This window comes from Macaca thibetana, chromosome 18, assembly GCF_024542745.1.
Source record: "Macaca thibetana thibetana isolate TM-01 chromosome 18, ASM2454274v1, whole genome shotgun sequence".
Lineage (NCBI taxonomy): Eukaryota > Metazoa > Chordata > Mammalia > Primates > Cercopithecidae > Macaca > Macaca thibetana.
In genome coordinates this window covers 69,058,750-69,086,579 of record NC_065595.1, presented here as the reverse complement: position 1 = coordinate 69,086,579, position 27,830 = coordinate 69,058,750, and the positions used below count along the sequence as shown (strand labels likewise).

Sequence of the window (27,830 nt, the reverse complement as noted above, 5' to 3'; positions counted from 1 at the left end):
TTTTCATTACCTGGTAGCTTTCATCATGTGGCTGGGCCGCATTTCATTTTTCATTTCCTTAGTGGAAGGCAACATTTTGCTATTGCAAACAGTGTTTCAGGGAACATCCTTATGCATGTCTGCATATGTACAGGTGCGCACATTTCCCCGGGGAATCATCATTCTCTGAGTTAACTGTGATTTTTAAAACATGATTCTACTGAACATTGTAATAAGAAAAAGACAAACTTGATAAAACTTAAAATATTTATTAGTATGAATCAGTGTGTGTTAAACCAAAAATAACAGATACAATTGGGCATTGTTGATGGAAATGCTTTACTACAGAACAGAATACATGGCGGAAAGGTCCTAGCTGACTGCAGCGGTGTCTTGTCTGTGCAAGAGCTGGGTCCGGCCCAGACAGAAGCTCTTTACAAAAACACGAGAAAAGGGAGCAGTTTGCACAACAGGGCAGCGCCATCGGATTATGGGGTCTGGTTTCGAAATGATGTTAAAACGGTAAGCTAGATACCCAATCGATCTGAATACAGCTCAGAGACCTTTAATTTCTAAGCTAGCTCACCATTCAACTTGCCATGAGCATTGCAGAACAGTGAGAACCGAAGCCCACACAAAAAAGCTCAGTTTCAGCCATCACATGTCAAGGTCCTTGATTGTAGAGGAAATATTTCAGTCATCCAAACCTTTCTCAGAAAATGAACTCAGTTTCCACTGGGGCACAGCCCTTATTGTTAGCTAAAAGTTAGTTTCGGGCCTTCAACCTTTTGGTCTGCAAGGTAACGTCATATTCAACAGCCTAATGTGTCATTTTTAACCATAAAATGGCAAGTCAATTATGTGGTGACGTATAATGCTTGCACAACTCCACTGCCATTCTCGGAGATTTCCACTGGGAAGTCATCCCTCTGAGAAGCCATGGCTACCTTATATTAACACATGGCTAGGGGCCAAACTCAGCCAGTGAAATGGATTATATGTCGCGGTAACACATATACAATCATATTTACACAGATACACACTCATGCCACGCATGAAAGAAAAAAAAAAAGGGAGAAAGAACAAATTTTGGAAAACGATGCCAAGGATGCTACATCACATGAAACTACATGACATTTTTTTGGCAACAGTAATTTCCAGGCCTTTACATAATATTATGTGGTTATGATTCAATTATTAGACAGCCAGGAAGTAATCCCGAGCCAAAACAAAGGAAGGCTGTAAAGCCTCATTGTAGACAAGGCCTCAGCATCCACAGAGAAGATACGATGTTTATGTGAATCCCAGTGTGCCCAAGTGTGATCTCCTCTCTTCACCGGCTGCTCTGAGTGCTGATGAGAATATATACATTGTGCTCTGACTGGCTTGAATAGCTAAGGCAATACAGAAAGGTAACAGAGTGGTTTCACACCCTCATGTGCTTTTGAAATAAAACCATGGGCTCATTAGTGGGTAGCTCACTACGTGTGGCTAAGACTAGACATTTTATGCAAAACACAACCACTGCAAACCCAGCCCAAAGATGCAAAACTCTCAGCTAGGATACTTACCCCTCAGCTGAAAACCTGAACAGCTGTCAAGAGATAAACTCAGGTTCTCAGGGAAAACTGGATGAGGAAAGGTTACAAAATAAGCCTGCATGTCAGCTGGAAAGAGGTCACTTCAATTTTCAACTTTTTTTTTTTTTTTTTTTTTTTACCTTTGACAAGGGTATGATCATTTCTTGGCCTGCAAGCACAATCATGCCAATCATTAATGTGGACAAGGTGGAAAAAACCCTAAAAATCCCTGCAAAAGGTCTTGCCAAGACATCCAAATGCCACTTGCTAACAGTTTTTGAGGTACCTATTTGGGAGAGCCAAATGGAACTCTTGAAGCAAAATAAATGTTTTCCAGCCTTCACATCCTAACACTGTCAATGAACTCTCTTAAGTTGAGTGACGTGGAGGCGTCACTGAGTAACTGAAGTGCCAGGTCTTTAATCCAAGCAGCTCACGATCTCTTTCCTGACTTTCACAATATAGATTGTCAATAAAGGTTAGCTGTCTCTTGAATGCTCATGGCAAAGAAGGTACCAGCTGGCCCTGGTTAGCACACAGCATGATTAACCATTTCTGAGCACCAATCCTAATGTCCTTTAAGAATCACCCCCTAATATAAGCCCTGGCAGGAAATCAACTGCTTCTTGATCTCAACTTTTTATGAACGTTAGAATGGTAATAGAATTTGAATTTTCAGTAGGAATCAGTTCTCTTCCTTTCCACACTTTTGTGTCCTTTACTTCCTTTGGATTCAAACATCTTTAATTAATTGAGCAGACAGGGAATCTGAAAAGGAAGGTTTTCATCGAAGCCCAGTCTCAGTTCCTTGGCATTCCAGGGTCGGACCTCTGGTTAGCCCTAAAACCCTTCTCCTCAAGCTAGAAACATAAAAATACTTTTTCTGACTTTGTAGTTTTTTTGGGGTCTAGAATTTTAAAGTGCTGATACTTCCTCTGCTGGTTTTCCTGTAACCTATTATTAATTGCTATTAGTAGAAGTTTGCCCAATGATTTAGATTCAAACATTAAATTTAATTCCAGTTAATTCTCTTCCCCTAGATATGACATCAAGAGATATTCTCTTAGTAAAGTAATACTATGTGCATTAAATTCTCTAAGAGAGGAGGAATGTATTCCTGCGGAGGAGATGCATGTCGGGTGGTCTCTTGAACAACGTGTATATCCTGCATCTCTCACCACTTACATGGTAATTACTTAAATCACTCTTTCAAACTAGGCCACCCGATCCCAAAATTATATGCAATAATTTAGTTTGATTTGGTTTGTTTGGGTATATATGACCATAACTTAGAAAAATGTTCACCAATTCAAAGTGGTGTAGACAACAGTTTCTAATACACTTTTCCTGGCTTCTGTAATAGCTCAGGTCTCAGTCTGAGTGGCGCTCCACTGACACTTCTCTGATTTCCTTCTGAAAAGTAATAAATAAAGGCTTGCTTCCAAAGCTAGCTAAAAACTAACCTCCTGAATTGAATTTGCCTTTCAGTGAAGGTTGGTTAGGTAACAAAGGCAATGACATTGAAGTAGTTACTGGAATTTGGATAGGCAGCACAGGAAATCTGAGTGGAACACCACTTTAGAATCCCACACACATAAGAAGGCAGTAAGACTTTTGTACATCCAAGAATTTTTAAAGGTTTTTTCTTTTTCTTTCTTTTTTTTTTTTTTTTTTAGCAAAAATGCAACTACTTCCCTTCTGTGTGCATTTCATACACTAAAGGCCATTTTGTGGTGGTGTGGTGGGTTTTCCCATGGTTTTCTAAAATCATTTTCAGGAACATTTCCTGCCCCGCACCCTGCAGGTCTTCCAGGATGCAAAGCCAGTGTGCTCACTCTTCTCAAAGTGAGGTGCCAGGCCACCGAGCATAGCGTCCTCCAGCAGCGCACAGGATGTGGGCTCTGGCTTCTTCAAGTACCACGTACCACGGACCACGGCCCTTGGGTCAACAGCACCGGCGGCTGGCTTGACTGGTTGGCTTCACAAGTTTGATCCCATTGTTTCCATTTTCATGGGGGTCCAAGGGTGGGATCTGGCGGCCTAGAACAAAAAGGAGGCCAAGGGTGAGTTCCCTTTCCCATAGCCAACACTGCACACACAGATTTTCACTCTGCTTCAACACTCCTGCTTAATGTTTGGGCTGTGCAGAAAATAGAGGTGCTCCCGGAAGGGCTCCTTTCTCCTTCCTTCCTTTCCTCCCTCCCTTCCTTCTTCCTCCTATCCTTTCCTCCCTAGTTCTGCTGCATGAAGCCCAATTCATGGGCTTAGGAAGTTCAGGTGAGGAACAGTCCAGCAGTTTCTCGATGGTGTGGATCTCCTGGACTAGGAAGATCCACTCCTGGGGGCAGTTCCCACCCAGCCTCGGCTCATCAGCGCACTCTTCCCTCCCTGCCTTCCCACAGACCCGTCCTGATTTAATGAGCAGCTTTCATGGTACCGTGACTTCAACAGTAACAGTGAGTACTCATCTATCTTTTCTGCTTCTCGAAATAGAAATGGATTTGAATTGTAATCTTCCTAGCAATGTCATTTACTAACACTCAGCTCATCATCCCTCGTCCTGCCAAGGCATTTAGATCATTAACTGGAAAGCTCTACAGAGACACTTTTCATAGGAAACAGTATTTTAATGTCATCCACAAAGTAATCTTATTTTTACTTAACTTAATTTTAAAAATTATCAGAGAGTCTCTATAAATAAACACAAAATAAAAATTAATCAGGCAATAGAAGGGGCCAGGGAGATGATAGCTAAAGGGTATGGGTTTCTTTATGAGGTGATTATTCTAAAATTGACTGTGCTGATGGCTGCATGGATCTGTGAATATACCAAACACCACCGAATTGTACACTTGAAATGGGTGAAATGTATGGTATGTGAATTTTATCTCAATAAAGTTGTTCTCTGAAAAAAGGCAATGCAATCTGGAAATAACCTTAGTAGCTCCCAGTTTTCAAAGATTTTCACAAACACCATCCTCACCTCGCCCTGTGAATTTGACGCAATGGTCGTTATTATCACCATTTCACTGTGACTCAAGAACTTGAGCGCTTTGCTGAAAGTTCCATCAATAATAGGCAGTAGTAGAGCTGGTGCTTTGATTATAATCTACACCTTGATTTCCTCATGGGTCCCAAGGCCTGTGCTCTTCCCATTAAACCACATTAGCTCTCTCTGCTACTTTTCTATCCCCCTTGAAAAAGGCATGAAACACTAGCTCTAAACTGAGGTTTCTGTTTTATTCTTGAGACAGGGTCTCACTCTGTTACCCAGGCTGAAGTGCAGTGGCTTGATCATGGCTTACTGCAACCTCGAATTCCTGGGCTAAAGGGATCCTCCCACCTCAACCTTCTGAGTAGCTGGGACTATAGGTGTGCGCCATCACACGCCCCGATAATTTTTTTTTTTTTTTGGTAGAGATAGGGTCTTGCTATGTTGCCCAGGCTGGTCTCAAACTTCTGGCCTCGAGTGATCCTCTCACCTTGGTCTCCTAAAGTGCTGAGATTACAGGTATGAGCCACCAGGCCTAGCCTAAAATGAATATATATATGTGTGTGTGTGTGTGTGTGTGTGTGTATGTGTGTATATATATAGAGGCTAGTGTACTTGCTTGCTAAGGAACCAGTAATTAGAAGTGAAAGGGAAATTGGTTCTAAAGACGAGGTCTTTTTTTTTTTTGGTTGTGCTATTGATTTATTTTTCCCCACCACATCTTAAAAAAGTCACACATGGCCATTTGCTTAGAGAACAGTACAGTCTAAGAAAACCAGTAAGAGGAGAATCTGCACACGCACTGAAAGCACGGAATACGGACCATGTGTTGAGCCCTGACAAAGTCTTAATGCAAGTGGATGTTACCCAATGACCATAGAGAGAGTCAAAAACACCCCAGGAGAGGTGCATTTCCACAAGGGACACAAAGAGTTGATTTCAAAGGTAATAATACACTGCGTAGATCAGATGGTATGGACAGTCACCAAAGCTTAATTAAGCATAAAGATGAAGGTCACCAGCATTTAACTCCAAACTCAAAAGTAATAGTAGAGATCTTCATTTGACGATGAAGCAAATGAAAAGCCTGCTACAATTCCTGCAGCTGTGGCTTTTGCCGTTTTGCGTAGCCAACAGAGAGCTACGGGGCTTTTGCAGGCCATCCCCAAAACACTTCAGTCCTAACCCAGGAGCAAAGGAGACCTAAGTATGAGTTTCCTTTTCTGGACAAGCTATTCTTTTAAATTTATCACAATTAAAAGGGAGTAAACAAAATGCCTCTTCTACTTGGTCAACCTTAAGTGATAAATAGAGAAGGAAGTCTCCAATGACTACCAGTACTCTTTAAAGATCTAGCCAAGTCAGATCTTGCCAATAAAGAGTTACATACTCCTGAAGAGAGAGGGGTGACAGTGTCGAGTGACATCATTATTGAAGTTAGTAATATTTCAGGGGCCTCCTGAGTGTGTTACACACCGAGGAGGACTTTTGCTTTTGCACCTGAAATATTTTTGGACAGTACTATAATTCTCGTGGGTATAGCTGTTGCCCTAGTTAGCCAAGAGCCAAGAGCTGTTTACTTATCAGTAAAAGGAGTTGACATTTCAGCATTTTTTACAGTATCAAAATCAACATCCTATGCTAACATCAACTTTGTGGTGTCCTGATGCTAACTCTAATGTTAGCACAACAGATTAGCTTTTTAGCCCTCCACGACTTTACTTCCCTCATGTCTTGTTTCCATAAGTTTTTTGCTTTGGAAAGTATATAAATTAAAGAAAAAATTTATATGTAAGACAGTTATTAAAATGACAAAAGCATAGTGAAAATCTAGAAACAAAGAGCGTACAGATAGCAAAGTAGAATGCCAGGACGGTCTGTCCACACCTTTCCTCGCTTTCTGCCACCTCCTTCCTCTTTGCTGCCTCTCATTTCTCTCCCCAGTCAGCAATGAGCACTGATGCCTAGAATGCAAAATTGAGGAAGGCCTGGCTGTGTTTCAAGGAGACTCCCCTCCTGCATGTTTTGAACTCTTAGCGGTACTCCTGAATCAGCTGTTGAACCTGGCTTCTTAGGAGTGCCAGGCTCCTTTATCTTCGGAATATTCAAAATTTCACTTATTAGAGTAAAATATTTCTCAGACTTCATTTTTCTCCTTTGGTAGAAAGAGTCTTGAGAAGTGAGAGAGTCAGCATTCCAGTTCACTGAACTCGGACCAGTTATTTAAAACCTCCAAGCCTTCCTCACTTACAGAGCGAACGTGGGAAAGGAACACACACGGCCGTCACTAAAAGCGGAGGAAGCAATGAAGATGGAGGGAGTCCCCAGCAGTCGAGGGCTTCTGGGCACGGCTCATGGGTTTTGCACGGCGGGGAGAAATGCTGTGTGATTCATGGTCACCGTCGATTCTCAGGGTTCAGTCAGTGGACCGGGACCCACGCTGCTCATCTATAAAACTCCCAGCCTGTGATGAGTCACACACATGCCAACCTCAAACACAGGGAGAAGGAAATGCTTCCAGACAGAGACAGAGGGAAGCCAGATCCTAACAATGAGGCCGGCACCTTTAAAAGGAGAAGGGAGCCTGCACCAGGAAACCAGAACGTGAAACCAGCACGCAAACCCCGAATGCAAATCCCGATCTTAGGGCCTAAGGGATTCAGAACTTACCGGAAGGTTCAAGGCACTTACACAAAGACATGGTTTTGGAAAATGGCCATAGCATTCTGTACCAAGGTGATCACCTTGGAACACTGTTGAATCAGTATTATTTACACGGGCATACAGCAGGACAAAAATATATACACAAACATCTGAAAAGGCTCTGAGCCTCGCCTGTAGGTTTCCACTCTTACAAAATGTGCTCTAAGTACTCAGCCTCCAGAACAAGTTGTCCTTGAGCATAAATTTGAGGCCAGAGTGTTTATTTTAATAGGGTTTGGATTTTGTAAGATGCTGTCTAGGAGAAGTTTAAAGGACTTTCTTTTTGAAGTTCAGTTTTCCTGAAAGTTGACAGCCTAGAGGAAAAGCAGGTTTTAGAAATGATTCCACAGGAACACAGTATGTGAAAACAAATTCCTAGCCTGTAAGTTTTATCCTGGCTCTGAACTGGTCTGTAATGCATTTACACACAACAGAAATAAAACAGCAAGCTTAGCTGGGGCTGTTCCCTTTCCCTGTGTAGTAGACCAGGGAGCGCTGATTCCCCCCTAACAATTCCACTGTATGTAATTCTTCTCTCCTTTCATTCCAGTTCCAGTATTTACTAGGCTTGGCTATCTTTTGTTTGGTGTTAGCAATGCTGGCAGTTGCTGTGTAACATCTATTTCTTGATCTGATTTTCTGAATCATCCAGATGAGTAACTTGACCAAGTTTGCTAGGACTTGGCAGTATTCACTCCTGATAATGACCTCTAGCCTCCAGCCATGTAGAGAGGCGGTCTCTGGAACACAGCAATGACTCACAATCATGGAACATCGTCCTAAGAACTCAGAACTGGGGGACACACACATGCTACTTGAAGTTATTCCCTATCACTGTCCTTTTGCTGTCACAAAGAAGACAATATTAGGATTACTAGAAGGCCCTGAATATTAGGATAAAGAGGAACATGCTACATGCTATATAGGACTGGAATGGATTCTCAGGTGAGAAGCTCATTGGGTCAGAAGGCCTGGAAAGCCCAGGTCAGGGATTAAGTGAGCCTTAAATGTACCATGGGGAAACAAGAAGCACAGATGGAAAGGGAAACTGTGGAAGATGCTTGGCAGGAGGTGACAACTGCCTAGAGGCGGGAGAGTCGAGACAGAGACCAAAAAATCTGAAGTTAAAAGTCTAGGGAGGTAAAGAAGTGGTGATGCACCTACACGAGGGAAATCAGGGAGGTCACAATTGGTCCAAAATGCCGAGGTGTCCAACACAGAGGGATGTAAGCTACTTTAAAATCATCTCAGCAAACTAACACAGGAACAGAAAACCAAACACCAAGTGTTCTCACTCATAAGTGGGAGTTAAACAATGAGAACACATGGACACAGGGAGGGGAACATCACACACCAGGACCTGTCAGGGGATGGGGTGCGAGGGGAGGGAGAGCATTAGGACTAATACCTAATGCATGCAGGGCTTAAAACCTAGATGACGGATTGATAGGTGCAGCAAACCACCATGGCATATGTATACCTATGTAACAAACTTGCATGTTCTGCACATGTATCCCGGAACTTAAAGTTAAAAAAAAAAAAAAGAAAACCTTAAAAAAAATCATTAGGCTTCCCTACCACTCAAAGGCACCTTTCCCTTTCTTTTTTTTAATTGATAGACTTTATTTATTTTTTAAGCAGTTTTTGGTTTACGGGAAAAAATTGAGTGAAAAATAGAGAGCTGGCATATACCTTCCTCTCCTCATCTCCAATTTCTCCCATTTTTAACATCTTGCTTTAGTGGAACATTTTGTAACAACTGATGAACCAATATTTGCTGAAGACATTACTAATAAGGAAAGTCTATAGTTCACAGGAGGGCTCACTTTTGGCACTGTATGTTTTATGGGTTTTGATAAACGTATAATAGTATGTATCCTCCATTATAGTATCAGACAGAACAGTTTCACTGCCCTAAAAATCCTGTGACCCACCAATTCATCCCTCCCCCAATAACCTACAGTAACCACTGATCTTTTCATTGACTCCACAATTTTGTCTCCTCCAGAGTGTCATGTAGTTGGCAGAGTGTCATGTAGTTGGAATCATACAGTGTATGTATATGTGTAGCCTTTTCAGATTGGCTCCTTTCACTCAGCAATACACATTTAAGGTTCTTCCACATTTTTTATGGTTTGATAGCTCATTTTCTTTTTATCCCTTATAATATTCCATTATATGGATGTATCCCTTTAATTTTGTTATTTTAACATTTAGAAACTATAAGACACAAAAAGCACAAATCAAGAGGGAAAAATCTGACAAACTATACTTCATCAATAATTAAAAACCTCTTTTCTCCAAACAACACTGTCAAGAAAATGAAGACAAGCCACAGCCTGGGAGAAAATAATTGAAAAACAAATATCTGATAAAAAATATGTATCCAAAATACATAAGTAATCTTTAGAACTCAACAATAAGAAGACAAACAACCCGATATAAAATGGTTAAAATTTGAACAGGCTCTTCACCAAGTTATACAAATTGAAAACAAGCTCATGAAAAGACACTCAACATTACTAGTCATTAGGAAATGCAAACAAAAATCACAATGAGATACCACTATACTTCCTTTTGAATGGTTAACATTTTACAAACAGACAGTACCAAGTGTTGACAAGGACTTGGAGCAACTGGAACTCCCACACCTTGGTGGTGTTAATATATTGTAGTGAAACCACTTGGAAGACAGTTTGGCATTCTAATCTTAGAAAGTTAAACACACACCTACCAGATAAGCCAGCCATTCCATTCCTTGATATTTACGTACACAAAGACTTGTACATGAATGCTTATAGCACTCTTACTGGTTATCACCCAAAACTGGAAACAATCCAATTATTAGGTGAATAGATTAACAAATTGTGGTTTATGCATGCAATGGAATACTACTTAGGAAAAAAAAAAAAGGAACTCAGCAAAATCCATACTGTCTTAAACTCTGCAGGAAAACTGATCTAATTTCTTGGATAAACAAATTGCACATGGGGAAAAAAGAAAGATGTAATGGAAAGCTATTGCTTAAGAGAGGCCTAAAAGACACACCAACTAATCCCAGCATGTGGAGATTATTTCCATTCTGATGTAAACAAATGGTAACATGCAAACAAAGAAACCATTTATGACAACTATGAACTTTTTGGAAATTTGACCACCGACTGTTTATTTGTGATAGCAATTAATATAACAGTATTCTGGTTATTCATATGATAACACAGTTGTCATTGTTTAAGAAAACTATGGACAAAATATTTACAGATTAAATTAGATGTCTGAGATTCTCTTCAAAATAATACAGGTGGTGAGCACAGGATGGGATAGAGATGACACAAGTTTCGTTCTGAGTAAACAATGGCTCACTATATTATTCAGTGTACTTGTGTATATGTTTGAAATTTTACATAATAAAGTGTTTTTTAAGTTCCCTGGTATCTGACCACCATGAAACAACCACTGTTAACATTTTGATATGTATCCTTCCAAGAAGGATATATTCTTGGAATAATATATTATTTATCATTATATATGATATATTGAAATATATTATGAAATATATGAAACATGATACTAAAATATATTATGAAATATGAAATATGAAATACATGAAATCAGGATATTATATGAACTGCTCTGTCACTTCCATTTCACATTCCACGATTTATCTTTTTATGTCAGCAAAGATTTATGTCATCCTTTTGAATTACCCGTTTATATCGGTGTACCATGATTTCTTAAAAACTATTTCCTAACTTTTGGACAGTTCAGTGATTTCCTGTTTTCTGCTATCATGAATAATGTTACAATAAACCAGGCTGTGCAATGAGACACGATATAGACAAGCTAAGAGCATGTGCCCCGGAGCCTGCCTGCCTGTCTCTCACTTATTAGCTGTGTGTCCTGGGGAAAGTTACAAGCCTCTCCAGGCCTCAATCTCCTCATCTGTAAAATAGGGATGATAACAGTGCCTACTCCATAGGATCAAGGGTGCATTAATGAGCTAGTATATATTTCAGCAATGGCAACAAAAGCACAGAATCAGAGCTCCATACATGTTAAATCTTGTTATTATGTTTGCACACCTGACCAATTTCTTCTTTAGAATTGCTGGAATAAAAGACAGGCCTTTTGAAGACCCAACTTGCCCATATGCTGAAATGACATTATTTCACATTCACTGACTTAACGTTTTTGGGGTAAGAAAGTTTGCCCACTTTCTTAAGTGGATTGCATTTGGTCAATTAATGTTTTTGGGGGTAAGAAAGTGGACAAACTTTGTCTTTGTCATTTCCTTGTTCCTTAACTGCTAAACTTACCTTCACTGACAGCTTGCTGTACTATTATAAAACCTGCAAACCTTTTGCTTTGCTTTAAAATTTTTTAAACCTGCTATTAACCAAAGGTGCCTATAGCACAACACTCTGTGAACAAATGATTCCAGAACAAGACATGATTACTACCCACAAGTCTTAACTTGTTGTCTTTCATATTAACACCCTATTCCAATTTTCCAAGCCAATACGCTTGTGCCTCTAAATATATTTACCTTTTTTATTTGTTTTAGAGATAGGATCTCGTTCTGTTGCCTAGGCTGGAGGGCAGTGACGCAACCATAGCTCACTGCAGCCTCAAACTCCTGGGCCCAAAGGATCCTCCTGCCTCAGTCTCCAGAGTATCTGGGACTATAGGCACACACCACCATGCCCATATATTCACCTTAGTAAAACAAATGTTTCTCACTTTGCTCTCAAACTAACAACAAATATAAAACCTAGTCTAATGTCTCTAGTGTCTCCAAGTATAATTTTCAGGAGAAAGTCCTACTTTCTCTGCCATAGTCAACATTTAAATTAACTAGAGCAAAAGCACAGCTATTTTGCTGGGTCCCACCTCAATCCAGATATTTTTCTGCTGAGACTGCAGCTCTACCTCTCTTTGCCCTCAGGAAAAGTTAAAATACTTTCTAAAAGATATTTGAGTAGAGTAATTAAAATCCATAAACCAGATGGGCATGGTGGCACACACCTGTAATCCCAACACTTTGGGAGGCCAAGGCAGGAGGATCACTTGAGCCCAGGAGTTCAAGACCAGTCTGGACAATACAGCGTGACCTCATCTCTAAAAATAAAAAAATAGTAATAATCTACAAACCAAAACTTGGGTTCCCCACAATCCAGAATCCTATATGCTAGGCTCATAACCAAATCCAGCCCAGAGCACTTGTTCTTATGCCAATCCTCCTCATTCCGGGAAACAGAACCCGGGGATGATTCTTGGTAATGCCGTCTTCCTCATTCCCCATCTCCTTCCAGTGTTACTGGTTCTTCTTCCAGAAGATTTCTGAAATCCAGCTCCACTTCCTCCACCCCCATCCAAGCCACTTCTCTCCTGGATTACTACAATCGCATGCCAACTGATTGACACAGGCAGAGACCTTCCTCCTTCTAAGTGTGATCTTTTTTTGTAAATGTAAATTGGACACTCTGCACTACTGCTTTCAAAACTTGAGGGGCTTGGCCGTGCGCAGTGGCTCACGCCTGTAATCCCAGCACTTTGGGAGGCCGAGGCAAGGGGATCACGAGGTCAAGAGATTGAGACCATCCTGGCTAACACGGTGAAATCCCGTCTCTACTAAAAAATAAAAAAAAAAATTAGCCGGGCGAGGTGGCGGGCACCTGTAGTCCCAGCTACTCGGGAGGCTGAGGCAGGAGAATGGCGTGAACCCGGGAGGCGGAGGTTGCAGTGAGCCGAGATCGCGCCACTGCACTCCAGCCTGGGCGACAGAGCGAGACTCTGTCTCAAAAAAAAAAAAGCTTGAGGGGCTTCCCATTGTTTCAGAAGATCACCCTCACCCCCATGGCAAGGCCCTTCTGAGTCTCTCACCACAGCTTCCCACTGCACGCCTTGCTCTTCCTTAAAAGCACCAGGCTGTTTCCTGCCATTTCCTGCCTCGACTTGGCTCCTGCAGTTTGCTCTGCCCGATAGCTCTTTGCCCACTGGCCTTTTCTTGTTTTTCAGTCCAGCTTAAATCATTTCCTCGGGGAGGCCTTCCCCACCCAATCTAAAGCCACTCCCTCGCCCCATAGTAACCTCTCACAGTCCGCTCCTTCGCTGCGCAGCACTGATTACCAAGAGTCACCAGACACCGATCTGACTGTACCCGCAGCTGTCTCCCCATCTCCGCTGTCACTGTGCTTTGTCACCTTGCCGTCCCCAGGGTCTAGCATGGCACCTACCCATAAAAGAGCACAGTATCTATTTGTGAATAAACGAATCAAGAGTAAGTAGGCTGGTCTAATCTGCTGTTCTTCAACCTTAAATTCCCAGAGAAAAGTGATTACATTTCACTTTATATCATGAGATGAGGACGGAGATCCAAATTCGAAACCCCGAATTTAGCATCATTCCATTTACTAGTCTCAGCTTTATGGGGAATACAAAAGACAAGCTCCCAAAGAACTTGCGATCTCCCTAGAACACCTAAACGCTTGGAATATCTTTTAAAGATAGAATATGTGTAAGTGTCAAAATGACAGAACACACCAAAAGTAACCTCAAGTTTTTACTTTTCTTCCTTGGGTGTAAGAGCCCAAGGAAGAAAAATAAACAAACCCTGGGTAGAAATGCCTGGAAGAGAATTAGCACATGCAGGCAGATACAGTAGGTCTAAAAATGTGATTTAGAAAAGGGTGCCTGGAGGAATACCAATCAGATGACAATATATATAAGGAGGACAAACTGTGCACAGATCACCCCAAACAGAGCAGCACCTAAATCCTTTGCAGGGTAGCTTCAGTCTTTACAAAGATAACATATTTTTGTAAGCAGTCTCCAGTTAGACACTGTATTTGCCAATGTTCAGAAAACACAGTTGTCTCATTTCTGGTTTATGAACACTATGGGAATGCAAAAGAGAAACATTCATCTCTTCATTCCAGTCAGTGTGAACTAATTTTGTCTAAGCACACCTTTTTAAAGGGCTTTTATTTTCACAGCTCCTGAACTTTGTATTGCATCTTTTCTCCAGGCATAGCTGACTATGGAACATTGCTTTGGGGAGCCTAGGTGTCAGCAATATGTAGTTCTATTTTAAGCTCAGGGAGGAGCACATGTAATATAAGTAGGAACAGGGAAAAGAAAAATAAATGAAAAGTCTGTTGCAATATATTTAGGTGCACTTGGAAGTGTGTTTTAAATTAACCTGCAATTAGGCTACAGAATCCCATTCTGAAGAAATTCACCTGAAGGAGAAAAGAGGCAAAAGATGGGCACCAGTACTTACACATGCAGATAGACAGGCGGACAGATGGACAGACGGGTGGACAGATAGACAGATGAACAGACAGACAGATGGACAGATGAATAGACAGATGGATAGACAGATGGACAGCTAGAGAGATGGATATACACACAGATGGACAGAAGGACAGAGACAGACAGGCAGGCAGATGGACAGATAGACAAATGGACAGATGAACAGACAGATGGATGGATGGACAGATGGATAAACAGATAGATAGACGGATAGACAGACAGACAGATGGATAGCCAGACAGATGGACAGACTGAGGTTTTGCCATGACTGTTTACTTACAAGCTTTCTTTGTTAAGGCAATTACAACCAAAGTATAATGAAACAGAAACAAACAATTGTTTAGGTGACATGAAAGATCAGGTGATGTGGGTATTTGATGGTTTATACAGGAATTAATTACTTTGAAACCATAATTACCCATGTTTAAGCAAAGCACTTGTTTTTTCATAAAGTAGACCACCAGGATCTGAGGAATTAAACTGTTCAAAGTCCCTGTCACAAACAGGAAGGGATTTATACTGGATAAATATCTTTTAAGTTATTAATACAAGCCATGTGTGGTGGCTCACACCTGTAATCCTGGCACTTTGGGAGGCCGATGGGGGAAGATTGCTTGAGCTCAGGAGTATGAGACTGGCCTAGGCAACATGGCGAGACCTTGACTCTACTAAAAATCCCAAAATTTAGCTGGGTGTGGTGGTGTACACCTGTAGTCCCAGCTACCCAGGTGGCTGAGGTGGGAGGATTGCTTGAGCCCAGGAGGTGGAGGGTGCAGTGAGCTATGATTGCACCACTGCACTCCAGCCTGAGCAACAGAGAAAGACTCTGTCTTAGAAAAAAAAAAAAAAATGATATTAGTATAGTACTTCCTGCTCAGGCTTCCTCTCTTTCGGGTCCTTATTTGATTTTTTAAAATTTTAATAATGACTTTCATAAACTTCAGAGAGTCTCCCAGCTGGTGCAGAGACCTCAAGCTGAAGTTCAGGTCACAGAACTCTGTGCTGGGGGACTTCCAAGGCCAGGGAGCTAGGGAGGAGGAGGGGGCTCTGAGGAATACGCGGGGCTGTAAGGATGGAAGGTGCTAAGGCAATCGTCCTCAGGAGCTATCTAGCGTCATTCGTTAAAACCACCATGAAAAACAAAATGTTTCATAGCTGAACATAGCAGAAAAGCCTAACACCTCCAGAAGAGAATGAGTTTAATCTGAGGAAATGTGAGGCTAATGTAATGTGTTCGAGTCCAAACTTAGATGTCACCCAGAGTGACAGAACTCCAGAGAGCATCTGTATCCGCTGCCCACGATGGAGAAGGGAGAGGAGTGTGGGGGCGTGGGGTTTCCCACATGAAATTCCAGCCCCAGCCTGCTAGAGTTCAGCCATTCAGAGCAAGGAGTCTGAAACTATTCTGTTGGGAGTATGAAATCATAGCAGGAAAGAAAGGGAAGGTGGTAAGAAGGGAAGGGGGTGAGGACCCCAGTGAAGGGAAGGGCCAGCGGCCGGGGAGGGGAGGCTCCGGGCCATTCTTTTGCACATTTCTTTTGCATATCTCTGCATAGTGTAGGTAAGGCAGGTCAGAATTCCTCATCCGCAGTGAATTCTCCATCAAACCAACACAAACAGGACTCCCTCCTGTGGGTTCCTGGAGTCTCAAGTAAGGTACTCGAACCAGCTAAACGGAAATCAAAACTGTTCTGGAAGCCACGGCTTCTCTGACTTTGAGAGCTCTGACAAAAACGACCTTAGGCAGGAGAGAGATCGAACCATCAGTCTCCCTTCTGGAGTTGTCTGGAGCTAAGATATTTGAGGACAATTGCTGTTTTGGGGTTCAACTCCTTCTAAGGTGGATATTCCAGGAACTTCAGGGCCAGCATTTCATCAAACACCTGTACTTCTCCCAACGTCCCTGATAATGCTCCGGTCGACCTTTCCCGAGGGTGTCTCAGAGCAGTTTTCCCAGACGGGAAAGTCTGGGAAGTCAGCAGGGACTTCTCTGGCAGAATCCGGAACAGAATGACACAACCAGAGAACCTATGAAGGTTAATCTGTGGAGCTGGAAGCCTCGCAGCTGCAGATAGATATGCTGCCAGGGCCATTAACTGGGAACCAGCTCTGGCTGATAAGGTGATTCCCCGGGAGCCCGCATACCGTAAGCGTCACAGGACCCAGCACTGGGACCAGGATGGAGGCTATCAACCTCCATAATTAGCTCACCAGACACAAGCGGTACCTGTACACACCAACCCTGCGCCCAGTTCCCAATTTCGGGTCACACACAATGGAGACATTACTTTTTGTAGGAGTTTATCCAGCAAAAAAAATTACTGGAACGTTCCCTCAGTTTGCCTAAAGTCATCCCATCTAACGGGTGACTTTGAATTCTATACCTTGTCTATTTTAACTCTCCTACCCTCAATATACTAACATAAAATGCTATAGAATGCATAATTTTCAATTAAAATAAATATTATTTTTGCAACAGGATTATTTCATTTTAATTTACAGAACTCAGAGTGAACAGCTTCGAGTACAGAATTGTAGAACTCTAGAATCGAGAGGATAAGAGAAGTGGGTGTTAACAACTGCACAGCTGTAGATTTTGTATCCATGGCATCCGATAAATTCACACAGAGGAAATGTCCTACTTCAGAGATCTAAAATGTTATCCTTTGACTCCCAGAAGCATAAAAATGCAATTGGACTGAAAAACCAATTTCAGGTACTTACTGATTCCTTGAAAGAGCTCTTCGATATTAATAGCATTTTTTGCACTTGTCTCAACCACGATGGCACCTATGGATTCAGCGTATTCCTTAGCATCCTTCAGGGGAACCTCCCTGGAAAAGAGGTCAAAGACAGACAGGAAATGAATGCTCGTCTGTAAAATACAAATCACCCAAAAGACCAAACAGCTTGTGTGGCAACAGCTCCTTTATCTTCTTGTAGAATAATAACTCAATCACTCAGCAAGAATGGATGCCTAGTATTAGTGAGACTTTTTAAAGTTTAAAACCCAGTCTCTGGTATCCATGAAGAGAAGATATGCATATATAAAACAGTGTTCCTGCTCCCACAGAAGAATTCCAGAACAGCAAGGAAAACCATGATGAATATGGCAGTACACATTTCAACTTTCAGAGCTACGGCTCATTTCAACTTTTTTCCCATTACGTGACTCAATATTAAAAAACACCAACACCACTGTTAGTACATTTGTGCACACATGCTTTTGTGAAACTTTTTACATATTATCTTTCACAAATCAGAGAAAATATGCAATGTGCTGTGACAGTTTGGAAACAAGCATGGTTATACCCACCATGGCTACAATACAGGATGGCATATCTGGACTTTCATCTGTAAAAGGATGTTCTCACAAAGGTTTTAGGGCATGAACTCTATTTAAATGAACAATTAAAAAAAAAATCTCACCCTGAACACACCCGATTTTGTCTGATCTTGGAAGCTAGGCAGGGTCAGGCCTGGCTAGTACTTGGATGGGGTCCACGGCCATACCAGCCTAAAAAAATCTATTGACCTCTTTGCAATGTGAAAATGCTGTGGTGGATTCAAAGATAAAAAAGACGCAGTTCCTATTCTCCAGCAGCTGCTGCATGCCAGTCCCTCTCCCAGGGGCCAGGGAAACCACAGGTCCTGCCTTCTGGCACCTGTGCTTTAGAGCATGGACAAACAGGGTTCATTTGGGGGCACTCTCATCCACAACACTACGACATAAAGTGCTTCAGGAGCAGAGGGGAGAAAGTGATGTGTTCTGTTCAATGAAGCCCAGAAAGACGCCCAGAGGTGGTCACCTTAAGTGTGGCCATGAAGGCTAGGCAAATGCAGGTAAGAATTTGGGATGGGACAGCCGGAGCAGAGGCCCAGAGACAGGAGAGTGCACACATTCCTGAAGATTATTAAAAGTTGATTCTGCACCCAGCACTGCTGGGGGTGTTATGGTGGATGTGCAAATGAATGACATGGGCCTGAATGGAGAGAATGTCAGAGTGGTTGGAGCTGAGAAAGGGAGGCACACCATGTTTGTCTACACCCAGAGGCCACTGAAGGACAGGAAGTGACAGCGTCAGCTCCACAGTCTAGGAAAAAATGGTGCACAGAATGGATGGAGGTGAGGAGAAGAATCTGGAAGCTCCTCTAATATTGCAGGCAAGAGGTAACACAATCCTCAACCAGAAGAATTGCTATTGGAAAAGAGAAGAAGGCAGACACAAAATCAAAACAGGGACAGGGAGTGATGGGACAGAGCCTACCTCCCCGCCCCTTCCTCCACCCACCTCAGAGCCTGTAAATGGCTTTAAGAGGTTTAAAGTTACCAAGGAAATTCTACTCTGGCATTCAAATTCCTATGGGACTCAAATCACATGCAGGGAGGACCCTTCAGTCCTAGCTGGAAGAGCGCCTAACTAGGGTCTACCATGTTAAAGACGATGGCCCCAGCCTCTCAGCCAAAGGAAATATGTCCCTGGAGCCAAGTCAGTGGGTACCTGTGCTTCCAAACTGCAGGGAAACGTACACCCCGACATTCACTCTCTCGTTTGTGACAGACAAGACCCACGCCTGTCACAGGGATTACGCTTGAGTTTTTCTGGCAGCAGAACGTTTATATTTGAAAGATTCCAGAAAAGTGCTTTTCTCTGTGCAGTTTGGCATGATATCTGTTTTCTACTTCCTCCTGAAGTCTTTTTTTGTTTGTTTGCTTTTCAAAGACAGTGTCTTGCTCTGTTGCCCAGGCTGGAGTGCAGTGGCACGATCTCGGCTCACTGCAACCTCTGCCTCCCGGGTTCAAGCAATTCTCGTGTCTCAGTCTCCCGAGTAGCTAGGATTATAGGTGTGTGCCACCACGCTTGGCTGATTTTTGTATTTTTTGGTAAAGACAGGTTTCACCACGTTGCCCAGTCTGGTCTTGAACTCTTGGCCTCAAGTAATCCACCTGCCTCAGCCTCCCAAAGTGCTGGGATTACAGGCGTGCGCCACCGCGCCCAGCCTCTTCCTGAAGTCTTTATCAAAGCACAGAAAAAGGGTGGGGCTCATCTCTGCCCACAATGGGGTGCAGGGGGAGATGTCACCTGCTACCCTACTGGGGGTGGGGTGAGGAGCACCTGGCAAGCAAGGATGTCTCTGGGCCCGCAGGTGAGAGGAAATCACATTCACAGGTGAAGTGCTTCCTCAACCCCTCTAATCAAGCCAACTGCAGGACAAGGAGGAGCGGCACAGGTTCACCAGGCTTACAAGAGAACAGGTATCATGTGCCACAGCCCAACATCTCCATCCTGAGGATGACCATGGCCAAGAGGCTCATTCCTTCACAGTTTAAAACATAGGTCTGGAGACGGAAAGGTAAGAAAAGCATACCCTCAGGCTCCTTCCATGATAGAGGTGGGTCTCATTAAATCTTCGGAAGGCAGAAGTGACATGCCTAATGAGAGGTGAGACAGGGCGTAACTCAACCCCGTGACTCTGTCCACCTCACTCCCACTGGGCCCCAATGGCACAAGCACCCACCGGCACCACAAGCCAGAGGCCGTTATTTCCATCTTGACAGACACATGTGGGGCTCAAAATGTTTCAAACTGTCATATGCACCGGAGTTGGGGCGGAGCGGGGCAGAGGCCCACTCTGTCCTTCTAAAGAACAGGCGATGACAGGAAGAATCCGGCCAGCGAAAGTCCCTCTAATGTGAACTAAGATTGGAAGGAACAACCACTCTTGAGTGTCAAAACATGTTCCCATAATAAAAAATACAGACTCAGTCTTTGCCCCGGTTCCTGGCACAGTTCTCCCCAGAGCCTCGAAGTTCCCTGCATGATAGGAGTGTCTTCTGGTATTCTTGAAGAGCCCCTGCAACCATGCCTGAGTTTGACAGGGTATGGCCCTAGACCATCCTGTGGCCTCTTCAGGAGGAGCCTTGTTGCTGGAGGAATCAACCACATGGTTAAGACGGTTGAACCTTTCAGCCCCAACCCCAGCCTCTCGGGCTGGAGATTTAATCAATCATGACTAAGTAATGAAGCCTCAATAGGAACTATTGAACACAAGGCTTGAGAGGGTCTGGGCTGCTGAGCACACTGGTTTGCTGGGAGTGGCACCCCAGAGAGGCTGGAAGCTCCTTGTCCCACTCTCGCCCTTTGCCCTCGCTGTCTCTCCCATTTAGCTACTCCTGTGTTGTGTCCACAACAACAGAACTGTATGTCAAATTAATATTATAGGAGGCCTTTGCTTGGGACTAAGCTCCTGCATTAGGCCCCAAGAGACCAGACTAAAAATAAACACAGTCACTCATGCTTAAGTTCCCCTTCACCAAACCCAAACTAAGTGGTTATCTGACCTTCTGAGAAGTCACAAGAGGTAACAGCCAATTTCCCAAATAGGCCAGCTGAAATCTTCAGTAGCCATGGAATGAAGTTCCCTTGGCTTTAATCCTTACATAAAATGTTAACTAATCTGATATTTTTCTATCGTTCTGTTTCCCTGTCCTTCCCTCTGCCTGTCCCCCAAGAAAAGTATCTTTGAAATGACTAGCAGGCTCCTGTTCCTGGCTCCTGCTTTCTTCAGCTCTGCTCTGTCTATAAAGCCAATCCCCTCTGGTCAGCTCATGGGAACACTTATTCTATTTTATGGAATGATTCGTTGTCAATTCTAGAATCATGAATAAAGCCAACTGAGATCTTTAAACTAAATTCGGGCCATGCACAGTGGCTCATGCCTGTAATCCCAGTACTTTGGGCGGTCAAGGCGGGAGCATCGCTGCAGACCAGGAGTTCATGACCAGTCTCAGCAGCATAGCAAGGCCCCATCTCTACAAAAAAGGAAAAATTAGCCAGGTGTGGTGGTGTGTGCTTACAGACTCAGCTACTCAGGAGCTACTGGAAGACTGCTTGAGCCTGGCAAGTGTGGGGCTGCAGTGAACTATGATTGTACCACTGCACTCTAGCCTGGGTGACAGAACAAGATACTGTCTCTAAAGAATATTTAAGAATAAATTTGTTGTAATTCCTTCCTTTGACAGTACAGTGCTTTCCTGAGTTCTGTGAGTCCATTCTAGTGAAGTACTGAATTTGAGGGGAGGTCATAGGAGACCCCAAATTTGTAGTCTGTTACACAGAAATGCAGGTAACTTGGGGATACTGGAAACTTGCAGCTCTAGTCTGAAATGGGAGGCAGTCTTGCAGGACAGAGCTCTTAACTCGCAGGGTCTACGCCGACTCCAGGTAGTCAGAGTCTGAAATGAACTGAATAGTAGGACATCCAGTTAGCGTCAGATAAATTGCTGTCGTTACAAACGGTGTGCCTACAATCTGCAAGGAGAGTTTTGTGAAGGTGAGAATTCACTTCCCAGAATGCCTTGCAAACATGTAAAACCAGGAACATTTGAGAACTCCAGGTGCACTTCAGGAGAGGCCACTGCACAGGCCCATGAGGCAGAAAGGTGCCACCACAGGCCTCCCGTCATTACGACGATGGGAGGGTACGGCATCTAGTGACTTTTGTTCATTTTTTTTTTCAACAAGTGTATAGTGTCTACTATATGCTGGGCATCGTGCTAGGTGCTGAAACAGGTAAACTGAAACGAGTTCACTCAAGCCAAGGTATAAACACGCAGAGTTAGTTTTGACGGTGAAGACTATTTTTAGACTTTCTAGACCAACCTACATGCAGAAATCACTGAGAATTACCGCGACGGCGGGAAGTGTGGATGCAGATTCCCCCAGGCCAGCCCCGTCCCCTGGCTGCTCCTTCACAGACGTTCCCAGAGCTGATCACAGTCTGCGTGGCCCATCAATGCCAGCATTACTCAGGGTTTCCTCCCTGACTATCTGAAACCCACCCCCATCCCAAAGTAGCAGCGGCGGCCAGCTCCGGGCAGGCTGAGTGGTCAGGATGGAGGGTGGAATTCAGAGCCCAGCTGGAGTCCCTCCTGAGCCACTGTGGATGGGGAGGGCCGGAGAAGTGGGAAAGCTGGAGACCACAGGAACAGCTGCCGGGCCACAAAGGGGACCAATCAAGTTCAAGTGATGGGGATGAAAGCACTGAGTCAGGATGAAGGATGGGTGACTGCCTCCCATGGTGGACACCGTCCTGCAGAGCATCTCAGGGACCTGACGTTCATGCTGTGTGGTTACAGGCTCGGGGGCCACAGACTCCACCCTTTCTCTTCCACGTCTGGACACACCTCCCCCTTGAACTAGCTAAGTGCTGCTCATGGCAAATGGACTTCACAAATACAACTTGTCAAAGCCCGACCAACCACCTCTCACCCTCGAATCTGCCACTCTTCTCGCAAACCTGCTGCTTCCCAAGCCAGAAACCACCAAGTTCCCCCACATGGCTTCCCCTCTAGAGCCCCTCACTGCTCTGTGATAAAGCCTGCTTATCCTTCCTCCAGCCTCACTGCCAAGCCGCTGCCTCTGCTGCAGTCACCCCCTCTTCACTTCTCACAGGGACTCCCGCGGTTGCCTTTCCTGGCCCTCTAGCCTCCCGCAATCCATGTGTCCATGGTGGGGACTCTTCAAACTGCGAATCTAGCAAGTATTCCTATGAATAGGATTCTCCAACATCTTCTGATTGCTGGAGAATCAAACCAACACCTTAGCAGGATGAGGCTTCATGTCTTACTCTTCCCCCGTTCACCCCCGAAGCCACAGCCATTTAAAATCGGCTGCTGGTGGTGGAACTTCAAGTTCTTGCACCTGCTCCTCCTGTACACGTGGCAACATCTCACACGGCCTCCTGGAGAGCTCAGCCTGGCAGCCCCTCCACCAGGCTAGATGCTCTTCCCCTCTTCCTGTCATACCCCTATCGTCATACCATCCCCTTGTGAAGTGTCTCTCTGTCCAAACAGGCTGTGGATGTCTTTGAACCAGGACGATGGCTTTTGTTTTCATGTCCAGGGGTCCTCACAGTACCTGGCTCTTGGGAGGCAATCAGTAAGCATCCGCTGAATGACTAGATGACAAAAATCACCCCAAGTCGCCTTCAGCAGAAAGGAGGAGTGGGTAGTGGAGGGATCTGCGGACTTAGTGGGAAGGGTGGTGAGTGCTGAGACAGTCAACTGGAAAAGACCCGGGACTAGAGGCTCACCCAGCCTTCCAAGTGGGCTGGGAGGGAGGCTTCGAGGGTGAAAACAACAAGAAAGGGAGTCTCCTCCGAGTCCCAGGCTCTGATGTTAACCAGCCTGTATTCCAGTGAGGTCCAGGCAGTGGCCTGTCCCGTCTCTTGGACACAGGAAGAGCCCTGAGCTGGTCCCTGGCACGCAGAGGCTTCTCAGCAGGGGAGGGGGATCAGGAAACAACATTCTTGTGGGCTCCAGCATTTCCAACAGGCCTGTGCTACCCAATAAGGGTCCTTGTTTTGTTGTTTGTGGAAGTAACCTGGCAACATGGCAGCTGCCTCGATCTAATTTCAGGGCTGGTTAAATTCTCTGTGGTCCTCCTCCACTGATGGCTGCGGGAAAGGAAGGCAGGTACACCAGAGGAAATCCTGAAGCCCTGCCTGTGAGGGAAGCAAATCAAACCCGTAGGCTAAGGGTAGAAGAATGCTTTTCCCTATGGAGGTTTACTGGGAAGGTTCCTTTGGAGAGAGATGAGCTCCACCTCCACTCCCCTCTGCCTGAGTATACTCAGGCGTCCTGGCCATGGGTTTTGGCTCCGAGTCGTTCCCAGGTGGCCCAGATGAGCACCTCACATGAGAGGGTAAATACAGACAGGCAGCCCAAGTGTACCACTCACAGAAAGAACGCGATCGTCTCCACCAGTAAATACCCTTCAGTGCTCACCTCCCTCAGGTCTATGTCGTCCATGCATTCCACCAGGCTGGGTGGACATTTTACAGCAATGTTCAGTGTTTACGTAAGGGAAAAGGAGGCTGATATTATAAAGTGCTCAGAATAATGCAGGGCACACCATAAGTGTTATATTAATGTTTCTTAAATGAATCTTTGCAAAGCCGTCTCAGCGAGGATGACGGCATGGCACTCTTTTCTTACAGAATGCCAAAAGGACTGAGGAAATGATGCAAGTAGAAGAAACAAGTAAAGGCCCTTCATAGCGTTATCCTACTCAACCCCATCATTTTATGCCCAGGAGAGCTCCCGGTCCAATTATCAACATTCCATAGAAGCATGAGGGGAGCACAAGCCAGATCAGCCAACTTGACAAGTATATTAATGTTCATAAGTCACCCCAAGAGTAAAACTGCATCGTACTTTGAAGTTCTTTCTCAATGAAAAAAATCTGACATTAATTCTGAGAAACTTTTATTCAAGGATGGTGAATAACTTTTTAGAAGCCATGAATGTTTCTTGTTCCATGACATTCTTGTACATGTTCTCTGCCCAGGTTGGTTTTGGATTATTTGGAGGTTTTTTCCTCTTACTTATTTGTAATTGTTCTTTGCATATTATGGAACCTAGCCCCTTGTAATACATTTTCCGAATTTTTTTCAGCCTGCTATTTGTATTTGATTCCTGTTTATGGCATTTATGCCACTCAGAAGTTTTCATATAGTCAGGCTTATTCATCATTTTCAGCCATGGCTTATGAGTTTTGTATCATGATTAAATAATTCATTCCATTTTGAAGATTATTTAAAAATTTATTCGTCTTCTGTCTCATGATTTTGCTGTTTTACATTTAAATCCTTGTTCCATTTTGAATTTATCTTCTCATATTTTTCCTTCTCTTATTTATTCCACCACTATTTACTGAATTATCTCTTTTTTGCACAGATTTCAAATATCTTTATATACACTAAATCTCCCTATATATTTCACCCTGTTCCTCAAACTGACTCTCTCCATGTTTTGCCCTGTTTGTCACACACTAAATCTCCCTCTGTGTTTCACCCTGTCCCTCACACTGACTCTCCCCGTGTCTCACCCCGTTCCTCACACTGACTGTCCCCGTGTGTCTCATCCCGTTCCTCACACTGACTCTCCCCATGTTTCACCTCATTCTTCACACTGACTCTCGCCATGTGTTTTACCCTGTTCTTCACACACTGACTCTTCCCGTTGTTTCATCCTGTTCCTCACACTGACTCTCCCCGTGTCTCACCCCATTCTTCACATTGACTGTCCCCATCTGTTTCACTCCATTCCTCACACACTGACTCTCCCCGTGTGTTTCACTCCATTCCTCACACACTGACTCACCCGTTTCACCCCATTCCTCACACACTGACTATCCCCATGTGTTTCACCCAATTCTTCACACTGACTCTCCCGATGTGTTTCACCCTATTCTTCACACTGACTCTCCTGATGTGTTTCACCCCGTTCCTCACATGTGTCTTCCCATGTGTCTCACCCCATTCCTCACACTGTCTCTCCCCATGTGTCTCACCCCGTTCCTCACACACTGACTCTCCCTGTGTGTTTCACCCCATTCCTCACACACTGACTCTCCCCATGTTTCACACCGTTCCTCACACACTGAATCTTCCCATGTTTCACCCTGTTCCTTCTCACACACTGACTCTCCCCATGTGTTTCACCCCATTCCTCACACACTGACTGGGATATCCCCATGTTTCACCCTATTCTTCACACTGACTCTCCCGATGTGTTTCACCCCATTCCTCACACACTGACTCTACCCGTTTCACCCCGTTCCTCACACACTGAATCTTCCCATGTTTCACCCTGTTCCTACTCACACACTGACTCTCCCTGTGTGTTTCACCCCATTCCTCACACACTGAATCTTCCCATATTTCACCCTGTTCCTCCTCACGCACTGACTCTCCCCATGTGTTTCACCCCATTCCTCACACACTGACTATCCCCATGTTTCACCCTATTCTTCACACTGACTCTCCTGATGTTTCACCCCATTCCTCACACACTGACTCTCCCATGTTTCACCCCATTCCTCACACACTGAATCTTCCCATGTTTCACCCTGTTCCTACTCACACATTGACTCTCCCCATGTGTTTCACCCCATTCCTCACACGCTGACTATCCCCATGTTTCACCCTATTCTTCACACTGACTCTCCCGATGTGTTTCACCCCATTCCTCACACACTGACTCTTCCCATGTTTCACCCGGTTCCTCACACACTGACTCTCCCTGTGTGTTTCACCCCGTTCTTCACACACTGACTCTGCCCGTGTGTTCCACTCCGTCCCTCACATACTAAATCTCCCCAGACCTACAGAATCGGAATGCCTACTGGGCAAGCCCCAGAAATTGACACTGTAGCAAGCTTCCCAACAGCTCTCAAGCCTGCTAACGACGGAGAATAATTCTTGTAGGGGGGACTATAAAAAGTCAAGTCTGATAATTTTTCACTCTATCCAATTCATAATCTGACACTATGAAGCCAGTAGTTTGGAGATCTGTATCAAGATAACTAAACCTAGGACACAATAAAATATATACTGCTCAGGCACCATTTTACAGTAAAAATAAAAATAAAAATAAAAATAAAAAGAAGAGCGGACTCATGAGCGCTTCCTAAAACAAATTCTCTGGTGGTTCATACATGTTCTAGCACGCATATTATAGTTTTAAAATACTCTAAGAGAAAAAACTAAGCATATTATATTCTGCCAAACTCCTGGAATGTAACATTTAACATCTCATTAAATTTTTTTTGCATTACATTTTTACTCTGTCCCCCAGCCACAGCCCCCTTCCAAGGTCAAGCATAAAAGACCAACTGAGCCGGCCACGAGCAGCACAGCAGCAGGGAGCGGGAGACGCTGTTAACTGTGTGGTGGAATTATTTTCTGTCAAAACCATCCCACATGTTTAAGATATTGCAGCCAAAAGCAAGGGAAATCATTCACAACATTTCATCAAAATCAAGCAGAGGAGGGCTGCAGGGCTGTGTGTGCTCTGACGCATTCTCACAGCAGGCCCCGTTCCGGCAAGCACCCACTGAAATGAATAATCAGAGTTTGTTATGCTCCCCCTAGCTCATATTTTCTCTAAATACCCAAGATGTCTATGTAACACACAGATGAGGGAACCATTTTAACAATAATTAAAGCAGCAAAATCTGTTTAAAATGCTAGTTCTTACAGACACTTGGATTTTTACCTGTGAGATGGAAAAAATTGAAAACAAACTTCTTTGAAAAAAGCAAAGAATAACCACTCCCTTCACAGCAAATATCTAATGAGACAATAACACATTGCAACGATCTAAGCACTTACAGCTAAAGCATTTGACAACCGTGTACCTGGGAAGAATTTCTGCTCCCAAGGGGCCTCACCTACTTAATAACACACGTCCTTAA

At 43.9% G+C, this 27,830-nt stretch overlaps 1 protein-coding gene across 1 annotated transcript in view; it reads right to left on the bottom strand.

Moving 5' to 3' along the window:
* Window positions 1–232: 232 nt before the first annotated feature.
* Window positions 233–27,830, bottom strand: part of RAB31 (RAB31, member RAS oncogene family) — a 431,066-nt gene continuing 403,468 nt past the window's right edge. Inside the window, exons 7-8 of the mRNA XM_050767411.1 lie at window positions 17,293–17,402; window positions 233–3,599 (exon numbers count right to left, since the gene is read on the bottom strand). Coding sequence (XP_050623368.1) covers window positions 3,505–3,599; window positions 17,293–17,402 — 205 coding nt within the window. The 3' untranslated portion in view covers window positions 233–3,504. The remainder of the gene's footprint in view (window positions 3,600–17,292; window positions 17,403–27,830) is intronic.